Below are 22,024 nucleotides of genomic sequence, written 5' to 3'. Positions count from 1 at the left end.
CATTGGGTCTCCCTTTAAAAGCTGTGTTTCCATGTTTTCATTCCCCACGCCGTCGAGATGCAACGTGATTTCCTTAAATATAAGCTGGTGCACTGTTACCATAGCTGCTGTGTAGCAGGGGGTGTGCAATTTTACTACATCCGTCTGCTATTTCCCTGGGAAACATCTCTACTGGCTGACAATTTCAGCCAAAGGCGTTGGAAAATATTAAAAATTGACAACTGCAAAGTTACTAGATAAGAATCTTTAAAATTTATTGGACTAATTGTGTTACATTCAATATTTGATGTGTTTCTCCTGGACAAAGAATTGGCATAAATACAAACAAGCCTTTGTGTGCCTTCCCTAAACAAATAAGAGATAAAGTACTAGAGACAAGGGAACATAGTTCACATCTTCATATTTACATTTTGCTTTGCTTTACAACTTAGCGCCAGGAATATTTACAGAAAAATACAGTAAGAACAAAAAGATCATGTCTTGGCAACATACAGAAATTTATACAAATCGTATATGATTTGAAGCACATGATATCTGGCATTCTCATTTCTAATTGCTCCTGCTAAAATCCATGTGGAAAAGGTCTGTGTTTGCCTTCAAAGACATCACTCAATGACGCAATCATTAAATCACAGCAAATTTGTCTGTTATATTAAAATTTAGTTCTCTCGTCTTTCTGGGCATGCAGAACCTCACAGGAAAGAAGTACAGTCACCTACAGAGAACCCAGCACGTATAGCCAGCGGAGCAGCGAGGGGCTGCTCTTCCCTATGGCCTCATGCACACGTCGCTATCCACATAGACACCCTAATTTCCACAGGCACCGTCCTTCCCATCTCCTGTTTGCTGTAAGGTTGTAATGCCTTTTTTAAAAGTACCTTTAAGAAAAATGCTTTTCTTGGAAAGAGAGTCTTTATTAAGGTACTAAAAATTCTGTAATTTCAACACTCTGTTTAACAAGGTGACAATGGTCCCCCCTCTTTCTGCACCGTTGAAAGGATGCCACCATTTAAAGCAGAATTATGAACCCAAACAGAAAGGTCTTATGAAAAGAGAAAGCCTCAGTTTAGTTATTATGCAACATTCGCAACTCAGCCTGTGCAGCACTACGTTACCTGCGGAGTCTAGGCTAACACCACGCTACGCATAAAGCAAGTGGTCAATACTCGTCGCCTCCAACAAATAGGAATGCAAACCCACGCCACACAAGCTGTCAAGTTGAAAACTCAGTACAGCAGTTTGTGATGAAAAAAAGAGTCTGGATTCTCGACTAACATGTTCTTCCAATCACAACTGAAATAAATCTCATTTGCTCTAACCCTTTTGGGGAAAAACGGTCAAGGCTGTACCCGGGACTAGCTGAAGCCATTGGAGTTTGGCCACTGACTTCGACAGGACAAGGATTTCATTCCCAAATTGGTGTTTTACATTATATTATGAAGTCGAAGACCTCTCTGCGCACAGGGGAAGGAGGGACACTCCTTGCAGACACCTTCCGCCGGCACAGGTCTGCCAGGCGCTGCGACCAGCATCCAAACCAAGTGGGATGGCAACACATTTCTGTAAACGCAACATTTTTATACTAAACTCTGACTTTCTTGAAGGTTCACCTTTCCAGATATAAAAAACCAATGACTTATCACCAGGTCACTCCACTAGTGTGTAACGTGTTAACTGGCTGGTTTTACAAATCAAATTGAGCACGTTATAAATGCTGATCCCGCTGTCGGGGGAGTAGGCAGCAACAGTGTGTGCAAAAGTTATCTTCTTTCAAGACTTCTGAAAAGTTGCATTGCTTTCACAGTTGTTACTGCTCCAGGGGGTGCCATACCCATGTTTTAGATGAACATGGAAACAGACCCAAGACTATTCTCCAGCCAAGCACAGGCCTTTTTAAAAAGTAAATTTTAGGCAGTCTGTTTGGCTATCTTGGACTTTGCAGAAAATATCCACGGTTTCCCCAAATGCACACGTCTTTACGTTACTGACTGTACCCAAATGCCTGAAAGAAGTATCTTTTGCAGCTCATTACTATATAAACCAATGACTTTGCATATAACATACACTTAGCTATGGTATGTGGGTTTTGTTTTACGTTACTGAAGATGTGCAGACATTTGATTGCTCAGTATGTTTATTTGTTACACATGCATTGGTCATGCCTTTTAAATCAGTGGGCTAAACTGTGTTTGGCCATTAATTAGATCCAATAGGTACATACAAAATGTGGGTAAATTTAGTGTCCGTGCATTAAATTGATAGTGGCAAGAGCCTGGCGGAGGAATAAAGCTGTCCAAGTTTCCCTTCACAGCTGTGCCAATAGACCCAAACGCTCCTCCTGCCATCTGCAATCTGGGCATCACGCAAGCGTGGGCCAGCCATCATGCTTACTTCTACTTATGTGGTTTCATTTTTCCACTTGTGATTCATCTGGATCAAAATCCAGAGCTCCTGAGTTGAGAGGCTAGTGTGCTTGTCCCCTGCAACAAGCACATGTCACCTAAAACCCCTTCGGTTGACATCCTGAAAGTCCTTTCACATGTATTTTTAGGGGCCTGTGTTTCCATTAACTCTTTGTGAAAAACCACATGAAAAGACAGGAGCAGGGTATGTCCTTGGCAGGTTAAGTTGTAATGAAACAGTTAAGACTGTTTCAGGTCAGAACTGTTGCAAAAAGTAACTCTGAAATATCAAAATTAAATAGCTGACAGGTATTACTGCAACGCATATTAAAAAGCTAATAAAAACACTTTTGGAATAACATGAGGAGCTCCCCAAATTCCTGCTCACACTCATACTGCTTACTGGAAGGGAGAGGACATGTGCTGCTGCCAGTGATCACAAACTGCATCCACCCGGGAGCGCCAGCGATGATTCATTACTGCAACACAATTTAAGATTGCACTGGGAGCCTGAAAGCGCTCCCAAGGCCGACAGTGCCCACTGCAGCTTTTATATTCCCAATATTAAATTTGTAGTTGTAAACACCTTTTCCCAGCACATCCTTCAAATCCTGAACACGTGAAATCCACAGTCTGAAGATGAAAACTTCTGACCTAGGTGAAAGGGAACCACCGCTGCTGAGCATGAGTAAGCACAGTAGATTCAAAACCATTTTAAGTTACAACTCCAAAGGGGCTTTCATGGAATGGCAAGTTAATGGGGGAAAAAGAAGAATTCTTGAATTTTCTTTTCGAGTTGTTTTAGTCTGTTTAACAGGAGCTTCTGAAAAGTGTTGTAGAAGCTGCGAAAACTGTTTATGCTATAAATATCAGGCAGGAGGCAGCCCCAGAATCTCAAATTTCAACCCAATGGAAGGAAAGCAAGTGATGTTTACGCTTTTTATGGAAACAGTGAGTAGGTGATACAGACACTTTAAAATAAATTAAGTAGTTGTTTAAAAATAAATTTTAAAAAATCAAGCTACTAAAATTAAATGTGACATTTTGCAACAGATCTGAAAGTCATAACCTTGTTTTTATATAACCAAGAGCTCTTATCTAATAACAACTTACATTGGAAAGTCAGGTAATTTCAGGTGTCATTTGTTGTCAGCATGACAGAAATCTCCTATGTAGATGGACTTACTCCCAACCACAGAGGGTACTGTAAAATACAGCATCTTGGCTCTGAATTTCATCACCTGATGTTTCCAAGCAATTTTCCTCCTCTTGCTTTTGGTACACAAATTGGTTACAAGCAGTGGAGGGCCTTCTGCTGAGCTCTGAAGGGGGGCTGAAAATGTCTTGTAAGTTCTTGCAGGGATAGTTAACGCTCTGAAACAGACTCTCTTCTCAAAGGAGAGATCCTGTTCCCTTCTCCTTTAACACGTGGGTGTAGCGAGATGTCTGAAGGCAGGTTTGTTTGTATTTTGTTTTCCATCCTTACATGCAGAGATGGCTTTGTTTTGATTGTTTTCCTCTCACAGAATGAGAAATTTCAGTTCCTAATTAGTCTGGAATAGATGATTGGGTGAAGAGATTATGTTGTTAGCATCCAGGAAGACTGGAATTAAGTAATCTTTTGAGGGTAGGTGAATTAAGTCAATATCCCAACTGCAATGTTTTGGATTCATTTCTCATTCCTCCCACATGGTATCTGCTGACTTGTGCTAGAATATGATTTCCTGAATTCCAGAGGGCTGAGGAAATTTGTTGTTATTTAACTGTTTTCATTACTGTAGCCACCAAGCTCTGATCTAATTGTCCTGGAAGGATAATGACCTAGGGGTTGCAGTTCTTGAGCCCAACCTCCTGGAAAAGCGAGGTATAAAATTCTGGCTCCAGCTGCCTGTTCCGGTATTTATTGACAATGTCTGCTATTTTCTGTTTTCGGCGGACATGTGGGGGGTTGTATGAATCACTTTCCAGCCTCTTTCTCCGACAAATATTTATTACCGTCTGCCTCACTAAAAAACCTGAAAAAGAAACAACATTTGAATCAAGTTTAAACAAATTCAAGTCTGCACCCCTTTGCTGGCTTCACAGCTGAAGACAATTTTGGGTTCTGTCCCATCTAGAAACACAGGGGAGATGCTCAGCACCACCAGGTCAAGAACTTTTCTCAATGAGTAGTTGATAACAGATAGCTATGGTCCCTAGGCCTGTAAGGACATTTTAGTGTGAAAAATGAGTAAGAAAGGGACTAAGTCAGTGCTACCCTAAACTGCCTGGAAGAGCAGGAAGATTCCTCTGCTTTGCCAGTGCCAAGCAACTGCCCGCAACAGCACGCTCAGGACAAAGAGGGGAAAGAATCCAGGGCAGCTCACACAAGAATCGTAGTGCTACAGCCCCTGGCCGTGCTGCACAAGGACATGCAGAGCTCAGGTGGGCCCTGAGGTCGCTCCGGTAATGCCAGGGAAGCCTTCAGGATGAAAAAAGTACCCATCGGTACTGGTAGGAGTTCCAGAGCCTTCCCCTTGGAACAGGGGATGAGGAAAGACTTGATGGGTTGTGGCTGGAAACAGGTTTCTCTTCCCCTCACTGCTTTGCCACTGTTGTTACCTCTCTATAAGGCATACTGCTTTATATGGCAGGGAGGAGATGGTTGGGAACCAAAGCAGTAACCTTTGGCCAAAGCTGGTGGTGGACTTTATCCCACTTTATTCTGAAATTAAATTCATATGCCTTTAAAGAAGGAAGTGTCCATTAATCCCTTTGCTGTTTCACAAGTACTTTCTTACAGGCAGAAAGTGTCTTCCTTATACAGAGGAGTTGATTCCTGACTGCACACAAACCACATCTGCTGAACTTAGAGATGAGACAAATTTCGTTGTATTAATAGTCCTGATGCAGCTGAAAAAACAGTCCAACTCTAGGAAAACACACCTGATTCCTTTTCAGTACAAGCCATTGTCATCAGCTGAATTCACAAATGTTATTTAAAGGCCCAGTCTGGCTTCAATTTTGCCATCGCTGAATTAAGCACGCAAAAAACAGAACCCGAAAGTAACCCCCAACAGACCCCTACAACATTAGTTTTATGATTATGTACAAGTATCCCAACGTTCGTTTATTCATTTCACTCTGTCTTGTGAATTGCTCTCACTGGAGTGAGATTTCCAGTCACTGAAGCTACAGTAGCACCGGTACCAAGACAGATCCATTAATCCATCCAGGAACACAGGAAAAGGCAGATAGCACACACGGACCCCTGTTAACACATGCCTGCACAGTAGGTTAAGTATTTTTATTGAACACATTAGAAAATCCTCAATTGCTGCAGCTTTTAATCACTGTCTGGCTTCTAAAACAGAAGGAACAAACACAGCATGCCAGCACCATCAAACAATTCAGCAGTACCCTCTGGCAGTCCACTAGCACCAGCACCTTGGCTCTCAATGCTAAACATTAGGGCTACATTTCTGATCTCTTATCTAGATAACAAGCATTTACCTTTTCCTTCCACCACGATTAGTTCCAAGCCTTCACTTCTCTCCCACCACAACTGCAGTGGAGCCCTGCTGCGCTGTCAGCTAAGTGCTGACCACCTGCTCCCTCTACTGTTCCTGCTACCACTGTTGCTGCAAAAAGCATGTTTTTATTTTGTTCTGCCATGCCCAATACTTCTTCCAATGAAAGATTCCAGACCATGATATATTATTATTACTTTAAAAAAAAAAATCAAAACATGAGTGTTCCTAAAAATCTTTAGCTTACCAAGAGCTCTCCTACTGACTATCATTCCATCCACCAATGGGATAACCATATTGAATTTCCCAGTTGCTCCTTGTAGTTTTATCCTGAATAAGCCGGTGTTTAAAGGATGGATGAAGATCACAGGAACTTCCTTCTCAGGAATGGTAGATCTTAAGGGAAAAACCACAACTGTTAAATCAGTTTTATAGCACTGTTTCAATTAATCTATAAATGAAAAGCGACCACTTTAAGTGTTAAAAGAATGTTAACAAATGTCTTGTGGCTAAACCAGCAGGACTCCTGTGTGCATCCTCAGGACTTTAGAAGGGTTACATCAACTGTACTGTTTTATGATCTGCTGTTACCACAGAATTTGAGAGTCCTGCAGACAGGGCTTTAAGCCTCACAACATGTATGCAGCATTAACTGCCTCACAAGGGAGTAAATCAGGAGGGAGGCTAATCACAGACTCAAGATAAAAACTACACATTTTCTGTTCCTTAATTTCTGTTTAAACTGCAGGGATATGAAAAGCTCTTTCATTTTTTCAACAAAAAAATCCACTGAGGAAACTCATCTATCTTTTCTAACGTGTCTGCCTAGAGTTCTCAGGGTTACCTGTGAAAGCTGAAGAATGCAAATAATCTCAGTCATGACTTCTTCTGAAGTGCATCCTAAATTGTTGTCCACAAGAATCAAGAAAAATAATGAAAATAAGAGCAGTCTTACCTTAGGGAAGTGCTACTATTGGCTGTAGTTTCCACACCAGTGCTAGTCTCAGACACCAGATCAGGGAGGGGGAAGTTTTCTATAAGAAGAGGATGCACTAAATAAAGTTTATCTACCCCAAGTTTTTGGTGTTTTTTTTGTTTTGTTTTTTGAACAAAGAAAGATTATTTATCATCAATCAAAACCATGCAGTCCTCAAACATTTATACTATGGATGTCCTTGCACTGCTAGTGATGCAAAGTCTGTCTTTTTGTTAAGCTTAAGCATTCACGGAGCGTACGGACACACCTCAGACATCCTGCGCTCAACAGATCAGGTAACACACGTCCCATACCCTCAACTCTCCCAATCCCAAAGGTCAAAATCTCTAGAGGAACAGTGAAAGCAGGAAGGAGGTGAAGTACTTCAATCACAAAGAGCCTTCAAATTATTATTCAACAGTATCTTCACCGATCCACAAGTAATCAGCCTCAAGAAGAGTGCCAGAAATTTCAAACTATGCCACCGCTCACATTTACAGTTCCCTTGAGCCCTGCTCCAACAAACATCCAAGCTCTGTAGATCCTCACCATAACCTACAACTCTGCTGCCATGTGCTTGGTGACATGTAACTGGATAATGAAGGTGCAGGAGGAGGAAGTAACAACTCGGATCCCTGGAAGGGGATGTGGCACTTGCCACTACCTTGTTTAGGGGCAGGAACAGAGAGATGTGAATCATTCGCAAAAGTACAGTTCAGACAGCAGGACAGTGACGACGCCTCTTCCAGCAGAAAGAGTATAATGCCTGAAAACACCTTTTGCCATCAGAGCTGGGATGCTAAGAGTACACAAAAGCTGGAGCTAGCAGAGGGAGAGCATGGAAGGCCATGAGGTGGAGCAAGAGGGAGGGCAGGCAGTTGGCACTAGCCTAGGCGATAGCCTAGACTACAAAGTGACAGCTTTTCCGCTGTCCAGATTCAAAGATGTACCAGAAGCATAAGGCAAAAGCCAAGAACACAAGGAGCATAAGGCAAAGCTTCTGTGCTAGGAGCCACTTTCAAGAGCCCCTCCCAACCCCCTCCCAAACCCAACGGCCACGTTACTGAGGCTCAGAAACTCATTTCTTCAGCTTCAGGCCCACAGCTTTGGGAGATTCCTATGGCTACTGAAAGCAGCAACCAAGCAGAAACATGCACGTGTAGCACAGTTGCTGCCTCTGCAGTGAGCTGGCCTTAGCTGCCACTCAAGAAAGAAGTGGGTCAGGGACACCAGTTCGGGAACTGAAGCGCCTGAGGGACTCCTGGAGCCTAGGAAACACCCTCTGGGCCAATGTCTCGATAAGGAAATGATGCTGCAGAACTTGCTGTCCGCCTCCTGATGCCAGTAAAGCTCTGAGGGATGTGCTGTGGACAAGGTGGTCTTCTTGAGAATTTACACCTAACACTTTACAGGAAGCTTCCTCTTGATCACTCACATTCTCTCGGTTGCTTTCCTCTGGGAGGAGCTAAGGGCTTGATTAAGGTCCACCCTTGCTGCCAGACTGGGAACCAGGATTAGAAATCAAAGATAGAAAAAAGTATCAGTTACTGGCCAGTGTTTCAGACTCTGCTGGGCTAGGCTAAAGCCAGGCCATGGCTTAGAACCAGCTCACAGAAAGCTCTTGGGGACAAAGGACTTCTCAAGCCTAGTAGCCAGCTGCCCACCATTGTCCATGCCATGCCTGCAACAGGATGAGCAAAGCTGGGTCTCTCCCAGGTCAGCCAGTACCCAGAGTCAGAGAAGAAACATCAAACTAAGAAACATTAAGTTGCATGAGGAGCAGGACCCTGCCTGAACAAAGGTGCAGAAAGGAAGCTGGACTGCGTAGCATGAAACGGGCACCCCGAGCACAGAATAAATGAGCCCTCCCACTAGCGAGAACACAACAGAAAGTTTCAAAGGTACCATCAAACCAAGACGGATGCTTCAGCACAGAAGCAGCAGGTGTCAGAAGTAATTTTTTTTAAAGGAAGAACAACAGATTCGCTCTGAAGAGACAGCAGCTGAGGGGAACTCAAAACCAGGGGTGCACACTTGCCTTGTGTGTTAAGCTTAAGAAGGTGCCTGATGGCATTTCACTTGTACTGCCAGAGCTAAAATAATCTCCAGACCTACATGCCACTGGTTGATGTACACCCCATAGACCACCACTCAAATATCAAAGAACTGTTTTAGAATCTTAAAAGTGTGGGTTACAGACATTAATAAGGATTTAGCATTTTACAGAGGAATGGAACAGAGTTTTTCCTCTCGTTTCTGCCCTGTTGTTACTTTAGCGAACAACACAAACTTCTACGCACCTATGTCATCATAACGTTCTACCCAGACCACATACACTTTGGTTTCAGGTCCCATCGGTGGAATGGTCCGGCCCTGAGGCATCCTCTTGGATCTGGAAGTAGGACTGAGCTGTTTTGAACACAAGGGAAGAGTAGCATTTGCAAACATCATGAGTCCACAAGCATTTCCACAGTTGCTCCTTAGTCTTTCAGATCTCAGACAGGTAAACCTCTGCCAACTATTGAGATGGGGCAGCTACAGTGGAACTACCCACTGAGAAACAGTAATCTGGGTCTCCACAATATTTATATTCAAAACAAATCAATAAATTCAATCTTAAACTGGTTCAAGTTTTTCTTAATGTTCTCAAAGATCTTAAATCAGTAACTAAATACACATTTGGAAGTGAATTCTATACAAGAAATAAGCAGTTGTAAATCCTTTGCTAACTGTTACAGCAGTTCATGGTTTTCTGCTTTCCCACCATACAAAAGCAACTTCACATCTGATACTTCAGACATAACTGACATATACTGGGCATGAAATAGGTATGAAAAGTGTTAATGTCTATCCATCCTAAATTTCCAAGCATGGATTCAAGTCTGAATTACTTTGTAAATACTGCATTTCAAGATTTCAGTATGCAGAGTATTACTACTTAGCATGTTTAAGTTTTACATTTCATTAATGTAATCTTGCAATCTCCTACTGCAGGTACAAATTCTGGCAGGACCAAAGCAGATGTTAAAGATTAATGACTAGGGACAAGTAGCTCCAAATGCTAGGAAACCAATCATATACTACCAAAAAATGCTGTAGCATTGCCAGTGTGCTTCTTGGAAAAAAAAGGAAAAAAAAAAAGAATGCAATTTTTCAATGCAAGTTTTGCCTTACCCGCTGGGAGGGATTAAGATTGTCTGTATGATTGGGGAAGAGTTCAAGTGTCAGAGACTGCTGCTTCAATATTCCTGGCAGCAGATCCATGTTGGAGTCGCTTTCTTGGTCAGAGACATTGCTTTCCAGTGAATCAGCTGTAAGCCAGAAGAAGAAAGGCGGGTTTTGTCTTCTGCCAAAAAACTTAAGCTGTCATCATACGTAAGGTTTTGAAACTAAAAAAGATTGTAAGGTTCTTGAAACTAAACATATATAGATTTACGGTCAAGTCAATATAGCACTCAAAAGCAAGAAGAGGATTCAGCAGTGGACAACTGCCAGTTATTCCATTAAAACACTCCCTATGGATTTAGAAGTGTCCCATCCATTTCCTATAGAATACACTCTCCTCCTTCCTATGCCTATCATTTCTTCACAGCCCTTTTATTCCAGGGAACTTTTGCACACTGGTTTTACTGTGCAAAAGATGTTGTGAGAGCTGTTGCTCACCTACATAGCAGTTGTGCGCATGCTCCTCCATGCGCTGCAGGAGCATGTCATCGAGACAGGACAGAAAAAAAAAAAACACATCACCAATTGATAGTGAACCATACATCCAACCTAATGCACCCAGGGTAACAGCAATACTGCTGTGCAAGCCTGGACATATATTGAGGCTTAGACTCAGAAAAAGGGGCGCAGAAAAGATACCACCTTTGGAAGGAGTCTAAGGATTAGGACGTTATAATTTAAACATCAGTAGCTTTCTGACAAGGATCTTGCTAGACATACTACTAGTTAGCTTATTTAGGTTCTGCTCCTGAAAAAGCTCTCTAACAAAAAAAATGTTTTAGTTTTTATAAACAGCATGTACAAAGTGATCTTACTTAGGGACTCCACTGGTGATGGGACAACAAAAGCTATTTCTGTCAGGGCATCCGCATAATACAGCACCTTCTTCTGCCCATTGAAGATACTTGCCCCAACATCTTCTGAAATAATTAGATCATCTGAAATGGACATAAAGGAAAGTTTAGTCAAAAGGAAGCTCAACCTCTTTATACATTGCCTCAGGAGAAGACCTTCAAATACAAGGTGCAATCAATAAGAAATCACACAAATCTCATTTTAAAATGAGAAGATTCCACAGTCAAATCTCATGGCTAACAACAATTCTCAGATAAACTTTTTTGTTGTCTTGAAGGAAAAAGCATTTTGGGTTGGGAGAGGATTTATTTTGAACATATTTCCATTGTACTGCATATCCTATTTCCCTTGGATTGAGCAGTCTAGTAAGCACATCTGCCACAAGAATTCATCTAGTAGCTATTTCTAACCATTCCCTCATTCAGTTAGTCATAAAATTTCCAAAGGATTCTAGCATTTATAACTTCAGCCTGATACTGCTCAGGAATTCAAGCCAGTTTCTACAGACGCTCCTTTATGTCTTTTCTTCTGCCAAGGAGAGTTAGAAAAAGGCTCTCTTGAATCAAATCCAATGCAAGAAAGCTCCTCCTTCTCAGCCCCCATTTATTCCTTCATCGCGTTGGCCAGTACATCAGGCCTTCACAGTACAGAGAGAAAACAATTCTGTGGTGGAGCCGTGCTGTAAGTAAATTACAACACCCTTTTTCCTTCCCCATACTGCCTCCAGAAAGACTAGCAAGGACTTTAAGCTGAATTATTTCTCTGATCCAATTTACAGAAGGGTTCCTGGAATAGCTGTCTCAGCAAAACCAATGGAGCAGTGAAATCCAGCATGCTGACAGACTGGTGGCCAGAGGCACACAGGAGCCTCTGAGCCATGCTTCACCACCATAGCTCTCAGGGAGCAGCACCGCAACCCAAACCCAACTGTTTAAGAACTTCTTTGCTTCTGGGGGTGTGCAGGGAACAAAATCAAAGCATATGCCTGTAAATTTATTTTAATCACGTCTCACTGGAAGGTATTCTAGAATCATAGAATCATTTAGGTTGGAAAAGACCTTTAAGATCACCAAGTCTGACTGTTACTTTAACGCTGCCAAGTCCACTACTGAACCATGTCCCTAAGCACGACATCTATACGCCTTTTAAATACCTCCAGGGATGGTGACTCCACCACTTCCCTGGGCAGCCTGTTCCAAGGCTTGACAACCCTTTTGGTGAAGAAATTTTTCCTAATGTCCAATCTAAACCTTCCCTGGCATAACCTGAGGCCATTTATTCTTCTCTATCACTTGTTACTTGGGAGAAGAGACCAACCCCCACCTCGCTACAACCTCCCTTCAGGTAGTTGTAGAGCGCGATGAGGTCTCCCCTCAGCCTCCTCTTCTCCAGGCTAAACACCCCCAGTTCCCTCAGCCGCTCCCCATCAGACTTGTGCTCCAGGCCCTTCACCAGCTTCGTTGCCCTTCTCTGGACACGCTCCAGCACCTCCATGTCCTTCTTGTAGTGAGGGGCCCAAAACTGAACGCAGTATTCGAGGTGCGGCCTCACCAGTGCCCCGTACAGGGGCACGATCACCTCCCTGCTCCTGCGGGCCACACTAGTTCTGGTACAGACCAGGATGCTAGACTCCTGGATGGGTTTTTAATCATCAGAGCCATCCACAAAGAGAAAATACATTTAACAAAATAAATAGCTTTATTATATAGCAAATATAGCTTTATTATATAGCAAATAGTGACAGCAAAGATTGGAGGAGAAAACAAAGCAAGCAATCTTCACAAGTTTTTCCAAGTCTACTTTAAATCCACTATTTCAGTTTTTTAGCCATTGCTTGCTAAAGGTACAACTCCACTCCTGGATTTTTCCAACAACAGAACCAGATTAGAAGTAGCCCGCCCTCCCTCCCTCCCATCCCTGAATACTTTTTCTGTTCCTTCTTCCCCCAATTTATTGAATTAATTCAGCTATTTGGTGGTCTGTGATTTAATCTAAATGGCTGAAAAAAATCCAATTTAAAAAACCCACATTGAAACAGGTTACCTCACTAATTCAGGGCACTGCCTTCCACACAGCCGTACTCAAAGCCGACCACAAAGGGAAGGGAGAGGGCTCTGCCTCTGAGTGAAGCACACTCTGACCCTGTCCTCAAAGGAAAATTAAATCAAGACCTGGCCATTTTGTAACCTCTCCCGTCTTGTTCAGAGGAAGCTATGCCTCTGTTCTTTTAACCTTTCCCCAACATTTCCAGCCGTCTATCATTTGTACTGTTATTCTACAGACGAATAGAGAAGCCTTTAGTTGGCCGCAGTTACAGGCGAAGAGCCTTTCTAAGGCACAGTGAAGGGAAAGCACTGCTTGAGCAACTGCAGCAGTAATGGTGTTGCACCTGATGCAAATGCCAGACCAGGGACATGGAACAAGCTGGACCAGCCCGTTCAATGCCTTTGGCCCACAGCAGAAGGCTGAGGCTCTGACCACCAGGAGAAGGGCTGGCCCTTGGAGTAGTTACCATGAACCACACTGAAACCACCCCAGACACCATCAGAATCCCAGGTAACCTGATTAAGTTGTTCAAGGCAGAAATTAACCCAACCTCCAGTTCACCACCCCGGGATAGCAATTCACTACCCTGAGGATCATTTTGGTTGACAGAAAGGGGAGAGGGTGGTATATGACAAGCCCAGAGGAGGAGTCGCTCTAGTGGAAAAAAGCGGAGTAAATTAAGCAGGACAGAAGAGCTGTGGGTGGGCTCCAACCACTGTGACCTACAAACAGCAGCTTGTTTTCATTACTTCCCACCAAGCATGATTACAAGGCTAACTCATTAGTCAACATCTCATTTTAATCTACTTACAGAACACAACAAAATCGCACAGTATTTCAAGCCTATTTGCCAATATGCAGCACAATTTGTATCCAATTTCACCTGAATACTGGTTTTGGATAATATATTAAAGACTCATTAAGTCTGCTAAAAATATAGCACAGAGGTATTTCTTGCTGAGGCTACTTCCTCCCACCAACATACAGACATTAGTTTTGCTCATTTTGACTTGAAGCTTGATCTAGTATTTACACATTCCTTTCTAGTAAACATCGGCATCTATCTGAAAAAAAATATGCAAGTGCTCAGATAGGTATCCAGGAACAAGAAATTTTAAATTAATTGTCTCCCAAAGGAGCCTAAACATTTTAATTTAATATTACACCATTTACTACGTCTTACCTTGTTCAGGTCCCTCTTCATCACTGCAGCTATTGATTGACCAGCTTGTTGAGACATGGCCAGTCCACCCAGGGTGCTTCCCAACATCAACGGACCAGCCAAGAGACAGCAAGAACTCCAGGAAGTGTGGCTGAACAATTCTGGAAGACTCCATGTTCTTCAGGATCTGAAACAACCAGCAGCACCATGGTTAAGTACAGGAGACTCCAGGAAGCAGCTCTCTTCCTCCCCACTTTTTTAATTAAAATTTTGCGTCACCAACATGGTTTTGCCCAAATATAGCTATTCAGCAAGCCTGGAACCCCAGGCTCTCTACACGGACGCTACTCCCTGCTGCCCAGCATCCTCCCATCCTGTTTGGCAATGTCCTGTTTGATCAACTTGTCTTTCTGCCATCATTGCCAAAGCCTGTAAAATAGTTAATCAAACTGCTAGAAATGGCAATTTTGGGATTTATCCACTCATCAGGGATAAACCACAGAACTGTTCAACACAGAATCTGCATTAGCACCAAATGTAAGATGAGAATTTTCTGGACAATTTTTACTACTAAACTGAGGTGAAATTTTAGGAGAAAGGTATTTTATCACTACTCACCTGTACATGACATACAGTAATTTAGAAGGCAGGCCTCACCGCACATTAATTTATGAAACAGATTTTGCAAAACAATTTTCAGCAGGATTGAGCATGCACTTTAATCAAATGTCACACTGTACAGGTCACTTTAAACCTTAATCCTACTTCTTAAAGATCTGGGATGCTTCCACATCCAAAGGCAGTTTTTATCCCATTGTGAGCAAGTGAAAGTTGAGACCTTCACCAAATAGCACGCAGGGAGACACAGATGATTTATGATTTGTCTACCAGAATCGTTGGGATTTGTGGAACAGACAACACTGTGCAACACATCCATCCTTTCTGGGCCACGTGAGAACTTGTTTTGTGGCAGGAGGGTCTTTGATTTGGTTAGCGCAGGGGCAGCACACTGGGACACAGGCTCCAGCAGAGCAGAAACTGCAGGGACAGGAGTTGGAAGAAAGCTTCCAGGCAGGAGGCTCCTCGTATCCACGTGGTCCTGGCACCCCATCCTAATGCCTCATGCAATATTCAGTGACTAGACACACTGCATTGAAATATTACTATTATTCTCATTACTGAGCACATTGAAGTCATAGCTGTGCTTCAGAATGAATCAAGATAAGTGCAATTTAGAAGACAATTTCAGAAAATAGGCAAGCTCAGGCTTTATACAACTATATGGTTTTATATCTGAGCCCATTCAAAAAAAGACTTTACAGTAAAGCAAGGACAAGCAGGTATTTTCAAAGGACACTTAATGATGTCAAGTATAATGATGTAAAAAGTGTGCGGGCAGTTTCATTACCCTGTATAAATAAATGCCATGAGACGTTTCTCAGCTGTAAAAGCCTACCACCACAGAAAAATATTTGTGCCTAATGCAATAACCAGCAGGCTAGATGCCACTATTCTGGGCTGTGCAGGATCAGATAAAACATAGCTGACACCACTCCTTGTGAAAGGACAGTGGGTCACCTCTCAGAACGGAATGAGGTCCTGAGCTGAAGTGGCCCGAACTCACACACACAGAGATGGGCCAGGCAGCCAGCCCCGCTCTAAACAGAAACCGTGTCACGACTTGGCTTTGATCTCCTCCTCTCCTGATTGTTGACATTGAAAACAAAACAGGACAGAAATAAGTCACAGGTCTTTTCAAAGATGAGAGCAGTATCAGTATCTCACTCGGCTCAGGTCCATAGAGACAAGTATGTTATTAACTTGACTGCCACTGCGACTTTGCACAACCTGAAAGGCTTAGGAATCACAGCAAGATGTCCGGGAATCTTGAAGCAGGAGTGGCATCTTTATACTGTGTCTAAATATGTCCAGAATCTCTCAAATACAAAATTTTCTTAAATCTACATGGCAAAATGCATGCTAATTGGGTTTCCAAAGGCCAGCAAGTCCTGCAGGACTAAGAAATCTCATCTGTCTAAATCCATAAAAGCACATAAGCATCAGATGGGAAAAAAGCATTCTGCTAGCTCAGCAAGAGCACATTTCAGCTGGAAGGCAAACCTTGTATATCTTGTTTCATAGCTGACTTTGGAGATAGAAAGACTGTGTACTGGCTACTCTGAACTTCAACTTGAAAACTCACAAACAGCACGATCCTGGTTGCAAGAATTAGTGTATTCCACACAGAAGTAGAAGGTGCTACAGTGTTCTGTCAACCGTACATTCACAGTAACACGAGGAGATGGCACAATAATTTATTACGGAAGCTACGCTTCTACTCTTTACTATGAGAATTATGAATGGAATGAGGAGAAGGTACTACAGAAACAACCTTTTCTAATGAACCCATAAGCCGTCTTAGTGAGTTTCTACGTCCCAGTCTAAAGAAGTCACGATTTAGATTTGCACAAATTAACCTGATTATACTGTTTACATTCAAATGCAATTAGGTTAATGTAAAGACTTACAAAACAATAATACTTTCTTACTTGCAGAAAGTTTTTCATTCCTTTAACATATGTTTAACATCAGAATCAAACCAAACTACCTGGACATTGCACATTGCTGGAACAAACAGCAACCTTCCCTGCAAGCTGAGCCAACAAATCTGAAATGCAGATATGAAATTTCTGATATGAAACCTTGAACTCTACAAATAAGGAGAATAAGGACAGAACAGATGACGAAAATACTATTAATATTTTTAATATATATTAAATATATTATATAATATATTAAATATATTATATATATTAAATACATTATATATATATTTTTAAAAGTTGTTACAACAATCCTAAATGTGGGTAATGTACTTCAACCTACAGATGAAAAGAGTATGGAGTGACTTGTTATAGCTCAGACTGTAAATAAACACAAAGCCCAGAACCTCCGGTTCCGATACTCCACTCTAGTCATTAGCAGTAATGAGGATTACTAGAAACAAGACAATATAGGCTGGTTGGTATTCTACACTTTCACTTACCTCCTGGCTTGTTTTCTGGCCTGCCTTCATGTAGAAAATGAAAACAGTATCAAAAGGACGACATGGTAGTAAATCCAAGTAGCCAAGGTCATCAAAAAACCCGGGAAGAGCAGAGTCAAGTGCAATCAGGTGAGGAGGTAGACGACTGTTAGCAGGTTCCTATCCAATACAAAGTTCAACAGCTTAAAAAAACCCATCTTTCCTAACTGAAAAGGTCTTTATGGCTTAATAATAATCCATTAAAATATAAAAAAGACAATTTCCCTTTTCTCCTAAGAGCAAAATCATACGCAAATTTCTGATGAAGTATAATCCTATTACTGTAAGAGTAACAGCAAGCATAACAGTTTTACAGTTTGTTGCATTCTACTCTCCTCATTAAATAAAAACAGTGTTTTGCCAGCAAAACGGACATAACATTTTGCTCAAACAGAGTGCTAGCTACCACAACAAAAGCAGCAGATACTTTCAAAATACCACAACTATTCACAGTTACATATGTAGTTTCATATTTATTAACCAATATGTAAAATACTAAGCATTTTTAGACATCGTTTTTGCAAAAGCTCCATTGTCTACTTTTGTTGACAGTTTTTTGGAAGGAAATGCAACAAGTAGAAGGGTGAATCCACAGATAAGAGGCAGAATTTCAAATCAAGAATATGGATCATCTCTATAAACTGTTGTTACTTTAACTTTAAAAAGAAAGGTCTACAACCTATATTATTCCCAAGTGTTTATATATGATTAAACCACTTCAGCACAATCATCTCTGGAGAAGAACTTCTAAGGCAGTCTATATTTCAGAAACTCTTAAAGTACTGCCCCAAAACCTTATTCAAGCTGAGGGAATGATTTCAAGTATGAACACATGAATGTGATAGCTTATGTACCCACTGCAAAAATAAAGATACAGCCACCTATTCAGAGCATGTTCAACATTCATGGCCTTTCACAACCCTGCTCTCAATCCTGGAAGATGGTATCCATCACTTTATTTAATTAGACTACAGCTTAACGGTAGTTGAAATTACACAGAAGATGTTCCACTAATAAAACTTAGTTTTCTTATTTTGCCAACCCAGACCATATGGGTACTGAGGGATTTGCACAATGCTAAGAAGTATCAGGTCACCTTCAATGCCTCTAGTGAGAGAAACCCGAAGTGAGAGAGGAACAGGCGTGCTGTCTGGAACTCCTGTGCCGGTGGTGGGGGCTTACACTCCGTGACTGGATCGGGAAAGCTCTTCTTCCGCCACTCCTCTTCACTTTTCTGATCTATGGAAGTCTCAAAAATAATCTGCTGGGCCATGCCATTCCTCAGCTTCTCATGTCGCTCTTCAAGCTGAAAAACATTGCGTGAAATGCCAATTCCCCCAAGATCCACTAAGAAAACAGCTCCATCATTTAGGAAAGCTGTAAGTCACAGATACAGCCACAGCTGCAACTCCACCACCAGGACGTTTACTAAAGCACTATCAACAAGACCTTGCAATGTTACAAAGCGCATGTCTGAACACCCTGTTTGGATGGGAGAGCTGTTGCAAATTTATGTATCCAGTACCAGCTACAGCTTCTCCCTTTTAAGTGAACAGAAACTAACACACATTTAGCACTCAGAAATTTTAAAATATTTGAGACACGCACCCCCCTCCTCTCCCTGGAGGTCTCAGAAAAGCCCCTTCCATTTCCCCAGAAGAAGCAACAAAATGCAAGTCACTGCTTCCTAACAATATCAGGATATTAGGATCTGTAATAAAACATGTTGAGCAGTGCCTCCCAAAAGATGCATCCAAGGCATTGTCATCTTCCTGGAGAAGTGCAGAGACTTCATTAGTTTGCAGAGGTTATTATTCCATTAATATGAAATTAGTCAAGCTAAAGAGTAAAACTATTTACAGTAAGACATTAGTGTATTATTCATGAATAGACAAAAAGCCCAAGAACAAAATTAAGTCAGAGACTAAGAGTTACTTACTTCCTCAGTCACAATTTCATGTAAGTCAGGAATGCTCAAGTCAGCTTTCACAAATGGGATCTTGTCCACTTCTTCAGGAAAAGGGCGGTGCTTCACACTGTATTTCAATCCAACATCATTTTTAGGAGCTGGTCGAGGTTCTGGTACAAAAGTCTGACAAAAAAGGGGGATAGTTTTTACATTCAAGGCATCGTAACGCTAGACAATACTTTATTATAATAGATGGAAAACATTCCCTCCCCACTCACCACCAGAAGTACACTAATCCATTAGTGAGAGGTATCATTAAAAAACATTCAGTAAGTACTTTAAACTAAAGACTTATATTAAAAATGTGGCTGTAAATTTTAAGAGACACAGTTCTGCCTGTTTTGGTGGCTGCACTCCTGGAACCTATGAACCCTGCTTACCATCTAACCTCTAAGCAGTTGCAAATCCCAATAAAAATGGCAAGCTTACACGGCAACATCTTATTTTCAGCCCATTCTAACTGTACTGAGCAAAAGCTACCAACTGTTTGAGAAGCCTGCATTTTAACCCTGCTGACTACGATGATCACAAGTCAAGCTGAGAAGTCCTAGAACAGAACAGCAGCAATGCTGTGCGTCAGGGGTGAAATGCACTGCTAGAATATCAAAAGGGCTTGCATAATGTATTGTAATGTAGTAACAACATCAAAATTGCATTATGTTCTAAACTGTTAATATTAATTCAAAACTTGAAGTTACCAATGAAAGCAACAAAAGATCTAGGTGCAGTTTTGCAGGTGCACAAGGTCCAAGCAAGCAAGACCTTTAATTATATCTTGAGTGCTGCTTTATAATTTTATTTACTACCAATTACACTTCAAAAAGGCAAAACATTAACATTAAAGTTTCAGAATGCCTTTAAGTTGGAAAGGATCCCTTAAAACTCATAAGGTGGTCAGCAGCCAGGACATGACTTCTCCTTTGGTGTGGGAGGTAGCACACTTGGACTGACAATATTTAGCGAAATGGCCCAGCTTCAGTGACAGCACAGCTCCAAATGCATCAGGCGGAGGGTCTTCCCGAAGGCTGCTTTGCAGAGACCAGATTCATCTAAATGTGAACATGACAGCTGAGACTGACAGGCCCTTATTTCAGCTACATTATTATTATTATTTACTTTACTGAGGGGCATGTGAAGATTTGGAGAAGTTCACAAACAGACAGAAATTTTGGTAACAGAAGGACGTGCTCCACCAAGCAACTGCAATAGATTTTACTGTAAAATGAGATTGGGGTATTTCTCCTCCACTATTCCCCTCCAGAGCTGTTCCAGAGTTCATCTGGCCAAGTTTTTTTCACAGCAGATTTACAGCCATCTTTGCAACATTGGGCTTTGTCGTTTGAACAGCTGTTCTCTCTTGCAGCATCTCATTCTACACCTCCAGACTTTGCTCCCTCTGCTCCAAGTGCCTGACATCCTAAAATCAGCACCAACACTCACTTACACACTGTCCATTGCCCCATCACCTCAGAAGATGCTTTCAGAACAAAAGGATAATGTCCCTTCCCCTTAAACAAGTCTAGAAGGCAACAGCACTTTCACAGCCTGTACTTAACATTAATCACAAGTCGTAAAGAGTCACCAGAGATGTATCACATTACCTACAGCTAAAGGCCCCGTGGCTCAGCCTTAATGTATAATCACCAGCTCTGTGGGGCTGTCTCACATTAGTGGAATTTCTGCTGAACATCTCTAAGTTAAAGATTTCTTTATGGGCTTTGATAGAGACCTTTTGATTTGCTTTAGCTCCTCTTGGTAAAAGACAGAGTTGCTGGGCCCATGCAAATCTTCCAGATGTCCCACGGATCAAAACCGTGACAGAGGGAAAAGAGTCATCTGCAAAGTACATGGGTTAAAGAATAATACATCGTCATAAATTGCAAACAGTTCACTGTGCCATAATTTAACCAGAAAGAAACAGAGGCATGATGACAGATGTTTTGTTTTCAAGGTTAACTCCACCCTAACCCTGAAGACAATTCCTGGTGAGGAGCAAGCCAGCTCCCCACAATCATCCACTTCAGTGATTTGCCTCAAAAGTGATTTGACGTTCTTGTGCATTACTGCAATTAATCTCGTAATTCAAAGGGGATTTGTAAGGAAGTTATGCATAGCAAGAAAAGATAATCTAATTTGAGATTCTAATAGCTTTACAGGATTCCTCAGTAATGCATTTAGCAGAGGCAAAGCAAGGATTGAGAATTGCTCAGCTATTCTAGCGTGCTCTAACCCATACTAGTCAGAAACATGCTTGCTCAGACACAGACTGTGAGTGGACGTGCAGCAAGAGCTCCCAGCATCAGCACTTTCTGCAAGATCTATTTAGTGATTCTCAATGAGGTTGGGGCACTCTGGACCACAACTCAAAATAACAACTTCATGAACGATAACAGTTCATGAAGGTCTGTGCAATCTCTGTTTTCAAGACTAGTATCTAGACTCCATCCTGTCCATAGATGAGAAAATATATCTGTGGCAGATCAGCAGATCTAACATACATTAGTCTTAAACTGAAGTAGCATATAAGAGAATTTTCATCTATTCTGTTAGGTAACGCCATGATATGTGAACTTACAGGGGGATCAGTTACTCAGTTCAAAGCATCATGTAATTTAATACCAAGATATTTTTTAATATAAATTCTTGTTGGTCAAAGCATATGAGGCTGAAACGAGTTAGATTCAGCTGCGAAAGCCAATGCCCTGTGATAGATCTCCTTTACAGTAGGTGTCATTGATAGAACAGGATGGTACACAGGAAAGTTATAACAGCTCCTAAGCAACCAAAATCACTTG

The 22,024-nt window shown here is 41.7% G+C and overlaps 1 protein-coding gene across 8 annotated transcripts in view; it reads right to left on the bottom strand.

Annotated features, from left to right (window-relative positions):
• Window positions 1-233: 233 nt before the first annotated feature.
• Window positions 234-22,024, bottom strand: part of RALGAPB (Ral GTPase activating protein non-catalytic subunit beta) — a 65,758-nt gene continuing 43,967 nt past the window's right edge. For 7 of the 8 annotated variants that reach the window (XM_075166190.1, XM_075166194.1, XM_075166196.1 and 4 more), the window contains 11 exons: window positions 20,959-21,065; window positions 19,200-19,352; window positions 18,357-18,566; window positions 17,222-17,380; window positions 14,197-14,362; window positions 10,928-11,050; window positions 10,062-10,198; window positions 9,188-9,296; window positions 6,867-6,945; window positions 6,159-6,307; window positions 234-4,417 (listed from right to left, as the gene is read on the bottom strand). In XM_075166190.1, the coding sequence (XP_075022291.1) occupies window positions 4,224-4,417; window positions 6,159-6,307; window positions 6,867-6,945; window positions 9,188-9,296; window positions 10,062-10,198; window positions 10,928-11,050; window positions 14,197-14,362; window positions 17,222-17,380; window positions 18,357-18,566; window positions 19,200-19,352; window positions 20,959-21,065 (1,586 nt within the window). In that variant the 3' untranslated portion in view covers window positions 234-4,223. Of the gene's footprint in view, window positions 4,418-6,158; window positions 6,308-6,336; window positions 6,812-6,866; window positions 6,946-9,187; window positions 9,297-10,061; window positions 10,199-10,927; window positions 11,051-14,196; window positions 14,363-17,221; window positions 17,381-18,356; window positions 18,567-19,199; window positions 19,353-20,958; window positions 21,066-22,024 lie in introns of those variants that run through there. The other variant, XM_075166197.1, reaches the window with a different exon arrangement.

Source organism: Calonectris borealis, chromosome 17, assembly GCF_964195595.1.
Source record: "Calonectris borealis chromosome 17, bCalBor7.hap1.2, whole genome shotgun sequence".
Lineage (NCBI taxonomy): Eukaryota > Metazoa > Chordata > Aves > Procellariiformes > Procellariidae > Calonectris > Calonectris borealis.
The sequence above is the reverse complement of the archived record's forward strand: the minus strand, read 5'-3'. Positions and strand labels throughout refer to the sequence as shown.